The sequence below is a fragment of the Telopea speciosissima genome, unplaced genomic scaffold (assembly GCF_018873765.1).
Source record: "Telopea speciosissima isolate NSW1024214 ecotype Mountain lineage unplaced genomic scaffold, Tspe_v1 Tspe_v1.1027, whole genome shotgun sequence".
Taxonomy (NCBI): domain Eukaryota; kingdom Viridiplantae; phylum Streptophyta; class Magnoliopsida; order Proteales; family Proteaceae; genus Telopea; species Telopea speciosissima.
The window spans coordinates 1-6,840 of record NW_025318363.1 but is presented as its reverse complement, the minus strand read 5'-3'; the positions used below and the strand labels follow the sequence as shown (position 1 = coordinate 6,840).

The 6,840-nt window shown below is 37.3% G+C and overlaps 1 protein-coding gene across 1 annotated transcript; it reads right to left on the bottom strand.

Moving 5' to 3' along the window:
• Window positions 1-5,142: 5,142 nt before the first annotated feature.
• LOC122648416 lies at window positions 5,143-6,789 on the bottom strand. Its single transcript, XM_043841628.1, has 4 exons — window positions 6,672-6,789; window positions 6,119-6,483; window positions 5,838-6,005; window positions 5,143-5,217 (listed from the first exon to the last, which is right to left on the bottom strand). The coding sequence occupies exons 1-4, from the start codon at window positions 6,787-6,789 to the stop codon at window positions 5,143-5,145; spliced, it is 726 nt and encodes a 241-aa protein (XP_043697563.1).
• Between the last annotated feature and the right edge of the window lie 51 nt (window positions 6,790-6,840).

Sequence of the window (6,840 nt, the reverse complement as noted above, 5' to 3'; positions counted from 1 at the left end):
ATCTAAGAAGTATCAAATATCAGTCCCTTCCCTGTTAAAATATTTTTTAGGTCAATGTCCAGCTCTACAATGAGAGGGAGTTAGAGATTGAGAGTAACAAACAGGGGAGGAAGATGTATAGGGGGTGTTGAGATTAGAGAGTTGAGAAGCTTTCATCATTTGTCAATCTGTCCACACATATGAAGCACGGTTTAGGTTATCAATTAATGCAGTTTTTGCAAAGCACAATTTAAATCACCTTAAGCAAAGACAGAATCCAAAGTTTCCCAACATCTATTCATTAGCTTGGGTAACTAATCAAAGAATAAGGTGTTAGTTTGGTGATCAACACATGCACCACCCAAGTTTCATCATTTAAAAGACTTGAACACTATTTTGAAGAGATAGTGAGAAGTACAATCAACGTCAAAATCTAGAGAGTTTAAACAAAGATAAATTGCTTTAGGGCTATCAATATCCACTCAATTGCATTTAAAATTGTAATCAAATAAATTAAATGCCATTGATTTTGATTAATGAATATTTGGAAGAATGAAAGATATTTCTTTTAAGTTTCTTATAGTGGTTTAGCCTTGTACGATATTCTGTAATTTAGGGTTACCTCAACCCCACTTGCATTTTAAATAAATTCTTTCTTAGTGATAAAAACAAAAATGAGAATTGAAATGGTAAATTAATGTTATCTTTAGATATCTTTCACTACTCCTTTCACAAGGATTATTAAAGGTACTTGTTCTATTACTCTTCTCGCCATGTTCATGGAATACCAAACTCCTACAATTCTTGCCACAACCATAAACCAAGACACAACTAATTTATTAAAATTTAAAATTCAATCATGGCCATACTATATATATATATATATATATATATATATTAATTAAGGAATCAAAAGTTTGGACCAAATCGTAGTTATGCTTTTATATTTGGTTTTTCCAAAGAAATTAACATCGATCAACTAGTAAGAACACAAATACATAAAAAATTAACACCCCCTCCAACACACATACACACAAAAAAGAAGAATATAAAGTAAAATCATTAGATTATACACGGATTACAATTAATAATTGCAGCCAGGATCAGTTTCATAGAAGATTTCAATATTTACTTAACTACAGTTACAACTAACAATGACGAGTACATAGACAAACAACATCACATATATGCATGATTCTCTCATATGCTTCTATTTAAACGTTTGTGTGTGCATTATTTTCACTAATATGTAGTGTGGTAGAAAATGCAGATGAAGATCTTTAGATCTTCACTTCTACTAAAGCATAGGATGCGTAGAATCAAACAAAGACTCGCTTGGTTTTTACTAATTAATATTTTAAAGTCCCCTCTCTAAATTCAATTGAAAAAAATTAAATTAAAGTGAGGCAAGTAATAGCTTGAGCAAAACTTCCATGAGTTGAGAGATGGACCTTCCAATCCACTTGGCACCAGATTGAATCGCCGAGGCTGATTTAGGTCTCTCATCTCCCCTACTTCTCGTTCTCAATCAACAACTAAAACATAAAAAACCAAGAATCCCATACAGTCCAACTAATAAATGGTTTTGGGATTCAAACCTCAAGGAACCTTTATGCAAGGAAGACCATAACTAAATATTGAGGTTAATGGGTGAATGATGATTCAAATGGTAATTATTAGATCGAGGAACTAGTCTCTCTATTATTTTCATAAGCTAGATTGTCCAACTATTGGAAAAAAAGAAGAAGAAGAAAGGAATCGAGACAACAAACTCATTTTGTTTAGGTTGATTTAACATATTTCCTACCCACTTTAGATTTACTAGAGAACATCAATGGCATAATGTAACTAGTCTACAAAAGACGTACTTTAAAGGTTTGAGAAAACTCCACTAATTAAACAAATAGAGATTACAGATTATATAAGTGAAGGATGCTTTTATTATGCACTTCGTAAGGCTTTTACATGATCTGATCCAATTTTTATTGGGGTTAAAGTTTTGGCTATTTCTCTCAAAATAGAGACAATCTTTCGGCCTTTTTTTCCCTCAAAGCAAAAGTGTATTAATCAATTATCATTGGTTAACTTTCATACAACAAAGAGATTGAGATTTCATTATGTGAATTCGAGGGCCATCATGAACCATATATTCCAGGCTCTATGCAACATCAATATGATATCAAAGCAAACCAGGAACAGCAATGGAGGGGTTCTAGACTCCGTAGTCAAAGGGTGAACAACAAGGAACTTAGAGCATTATACCTACAGGACCAAACCTATCCTTAAGTGTAGTCCGCCAATTTGAGTAAGTCCAAATTGGTTTGCACTGAACACACCGATACGATTTCACATAGACAACCACAATATAAATAGAAATCCAAGAATAAAGGCTGAATAGAAGAGTTAAATGCAAAATCCAAGAGCACAACATGAGCGCAAGACAACCCACAATTCATCATCATCGACTACAAAATCAGTCAAATGGTGTTCACATTGAAGGAGAGAGAGATAGAGACAGATCAAAGAGGACTAAGAAGAGTAAGAGCTCACTACGTCCTCGAGTAGGAGATGCTCCCAGCCAGGGAGGCCAAGAGCAACACCACCGTCAGCCACAAGCAGGGGAGCTCTTGACAGTGTAGCCGAGCAACACCAACCCTAGAATCTTCCCCTTAATCCTCAATCGGTTGTTTTAGCCCCAAATGGTCCACAACGGTTGCAGTGGGAGAGAGGTTGAAAGAGATTTGAGAGAAATCTGAGAGAGAATGTGGGAGATTGAGATAGATTTGAAGAGAATGTGAAGATTAGAGAGGGACACAAGGACGGTGATCAGTGAACAGTTTGAGTTCTTTGCTGAAGCCACAAATAGTCCTCAGCTTGCAGCGGCAGCGAGAGTGAAAGAGACTGTGGGATGATCAATCGTCCATGGCCATTGTTAATCAACAACCCAAGCCAACATCCATGGGTGATATGTTTTGTAATAACTGAAGAGACAAGATAAAGGTTCTTTATCTATCAATCGGACATTGGTCAACAATAACAAAGAGAACGATTTGAGGGAGAATGCGAGAGATTAAGAGAGAAACTCAGGGATTGGGATTTGAGGGAGAACGATTGTGATAGATTGAGAGAGAAACGTGAGGGATTGGGATTTGAGATTTTAGAAAGGGTCGATCAGTTAGCACGCGGCAAGAGGCGGGAAATGAATAGAGTTCAGAGTTCTTTCGCGAAAAATAGTAGCGGCGATTATCAATAAACGTGGCTATATAGATCCCCATCTAACGGCGTTTTCTTAATAAACGCCCGAAAAACACATACATACAATATGATATTACGGCATTTACAAATAAACGCCGTTGTATTGTTTCATACCCCGGCGGTTTAAAACAAACACCGGAAAAAAGTATTATATTAAGCGGCGATTATAAATAAACGTGGCGATATGGTTTCCCATCTAACGGCGTTTTCTTACTAAACGCCCGAAAATACATATGGGAGAAGTACATCTAATATGACATTACGGCATTTATAAGTAAACGTTGTTGTAGTGTTGTATACCCCGGCATTTTAAAACAAACGCCCCTAAATATCTATATGTAGCGGCGGTTACATGTAAACGCCATGATTTCTACCTATTATCCTTTATACACCGACGTTTGGTGGTAAACGTCGGCGAATATTCATATATGCCATGCATGCGTTTATAAATAAACGCCGCTAAGGCCCGTAAAAAAATGCAGCGAAAGACCCTTTTTCTTGTAGTGACCTAGGAATAACTGAACTAAACCAGACAATCTTGTGCTAGGGATCTTTCTGGGATTTTGATCTAATTAAATTCCAGGTAGAAGTACAGGTAGATGTAGAGGTAACTTTCTTAGAATAATTTGGAAGCCATGAACTAAATCACAACTACACCCTGGCCTCAGCAGTGCAAAAGAAAGATTAGACCAAACCTCAATTAGGTTATTGGAAGTACTATGTCCTAAACGCCAAATTCCATCCCAAATGATAGAAGAGATCTTGGCCATCTTCTCAGATCCAGCATCATATCTTTTATGATTTCTATATCTAAAAGTGAGCAGACTATTAGGATGCCAATTATCAAACCACAAGTATTACATCTATCATCAATGCTTGAAGGAATGACATCACTAACAATGTGTTTATACTTAAGAATTTTCTTCTAAGTCCAAGATGCATCATTAGTGTAAGTGGTAGTCCAAATGGCATCTGACTTTAAGTATCTTGAGTATACCCAGTTAGTCCAAATGCTTTTCTGTCTAGAAACTACTTTCTATATAACTTTTATGATGCCTACAATGTTGGATCCCTTTACTAAGCGAAGTCCTAATTTGCCTTCATTTTTGAAAGGAAAACTTTTGCCCAACTAATAGGATGAAGAAAATTAGGGTTTTCTTTAGTTTTTTAAAGGAAAGAAGACATAATAGATTCAATATTACAAATGTTGGAGGCCAGAAGACCAAAAACTCCAAACTAGTAGATATATGAATTTTACATTACTGATTTGATGAGTTCAAGATGGCCCGCAAAAGTTAGAATCTTAGTCTTCCATAATTTTAATCTATTCTGAAGCCTATCTAAAATAGGGGAATAATGATGAGCAAATAGTTTTGAAGATATCAAAAGATGACCTAGATACTTAATAGAGAATTGACCTTTAAGGAACATCCACTATGTATTTTAGTTGGACTTTTACATCATCAGAGACTCCAGAGAAGAATGCCAAAGATTTAAGAGGATTAATACGAAGAAGAGACATTTCCGAGAAAATATCCAAAGCTTCCTTAATTGACGAAATAGAGAAGCTGGAAACCTTGGCAATAATCATGAGATCATAAGAAAAAGTTAAATAATTAATCTTGAGTTCTTTTGCTAAGGATCAGAAAATTTAGATTAAGATAAAAAAAGAATACAAGAATTTAATGTCTAGGCATACTTAGACGAATACAAAAACACCAGGCCAAGGGTGAAAAAAAACCAGAAGCCCCAAAAGATACCCAACCTAGAAACTAGTCAAATCCGAATCTAGGCCTATCCATTGCATCCTCAGACAAAAAAAACCTAAACCAAAAGAGGGAAATCTGAAATCCAGGGGGAAAACACAACACTTTTTATCGTAGATTTAACAAGGAATCTGCCACTGGATTAGCTTCCCAAAAATAGTGAGGGATCTTCCAAGAAATTGAATGGAGGAAGGCCTGCAAATCCATCCAAAGCTGCCTGACAAACCAAGGAATAGAACCAGGATAAAAAGCATCAATAACTGCCATCGAGTCACATTCAACCCATAACCAAGTCACCCCCATCTCCTGAGCTCGCAACAAACTATGAAAAATAGCCAAGAACTCTGCCACATAGTTTGATTTTATGCTAAGAAAAAGCTAAAAGTCGACACCAAGGCAGATTGGTCATCCCTAAGAACATCGCCCGCGCCAGCCTTACCAGGATTCCCTAGGGAACACGCATCATCATTGAGCTTAACCCAGCCTTGAGGAGGAGAGCACCACCGAATTTCTCTAATAACCTGTGTGGACTTAGAGAGAATAGGAATTTCCAACCATTTAGCACAATTTAGATCTAAAAAATAAGAGACTGGATAAGTGAAAGACCTTGAAATCTCCCTCAGAGATGTGACGAACCCAACAAAGATAGCGTCCAAACTCCTAGACTTTCCCTCAAGAAACTTTGGGGTTTTTCTGCCTAATAACCTCCCAGGCCGATTTCACAGAGAAAGCCTTCGAAGGAGCAATGCCAAAAAAGCAGACATCCAAGCAAGGAGAGCAAGGCAGCAAAATATTCTTAATTGAAGTAAAAATATTTGCAAGAAAAGTCAAACAGACCTGTAAAAGAGACCAAGAGGACCTAGAGATGAAATCAGCAACTAATGAGGATTTATCCACAAACCAATCAAGGCCAAGCTCCGAAGCAACCACAATTGACTCACTGCCCAACCAACAATCACTCCAAATTTTAACAGAGTTGCCATTGCTGATGACACACCTTTGCTGCTACTTAACAGAATCCCAGATCATTCGAATGCCGGCAAAATTGAAGAGGACAAAGATTGAGACTTTAGAGAGCCATCAGGGTTTACAATTTTCGTACACAAGAAGTTACTAACCAAATAATCATCATGCTTAATCAACCGAACCAATTTACATAGCAGCGCCACGTTCAGATCACGAAGCTGATGAATACCCAAACCACCTTCAGACTTCGGCTTGCACGCCGAATCCCACTTGACCGATAGAACCCTCCTAGCCTCAATATCTTCTGACCAAATAAAGTTGCAGACCCATCTCTCCATCATCAACACTAAAGAAGCAGGCCACCAATATACAGAGAAGTTGTGAACGGAAATACTCAACATCATCGAGCACACAAGCTCAACTCTCCCTGCGAAAGATAAGAGCTTTCCTTTCCAGCTTGAGAGGCGAAGCTTGAATTTATCGACCAAAGGCATCATTCTATCCCTAGTAACCCTCCCTTTAAAAATTTTTGCACCCAAATATTTAGTGGGAAGATTACACAAAGGAATATTTAGCAGGTCAGAGATCTGCCACCTTCTAGAAGGGATGATTGCACCACAGAAAAGTTTACTTTTCACAAGATTAATATTCTAACCCAAGAAGCTTTAGTATTTCTCCAAGAAATATTTCAGCTCCTTGACATACCTGAGAGGCTGAGAGAACCATTAATAAAAATAAACACCTTGTCAGCAAAAAGTAAATGCCCTGGGGTAGGGACACCTCTTGGACCTCTCAAGGGCAAGATCTTGTTCTCAACCACCATCCTTTTAAGCCCCCTACATAGAACTTCCTCCGCAATAATGAATAATAATGG

What these genes read in the sequence shown, in the direction of transcription:
- LOC122648416 (XM_043841628.1), bottom strand. Translation starts at nt 6,789, where the DNA reads ATGGTGGTTGAGAACAAGATCTTGCCCTTGAGAGGTCCAAGAGGTGTC. An exon ending in TGGTTCTCTCAGCCTCTCAG is followed by an intron (nt 6,484 to 6,671) that starts GTATGTCAAGGA and finishes AAATTTTTAAAG; the next exon opens with GGAGGGTTACTAGGGATAGA. An exon ending in CCTCTTGGTCTCTTTTACAG is followed by an intron (nt 5,218 to 5,837) that starts GTCTGTTTGACT and finishes TTGGTTTGTCAG; the next exon opens with GCAGCTTTGGATGGATTTGC.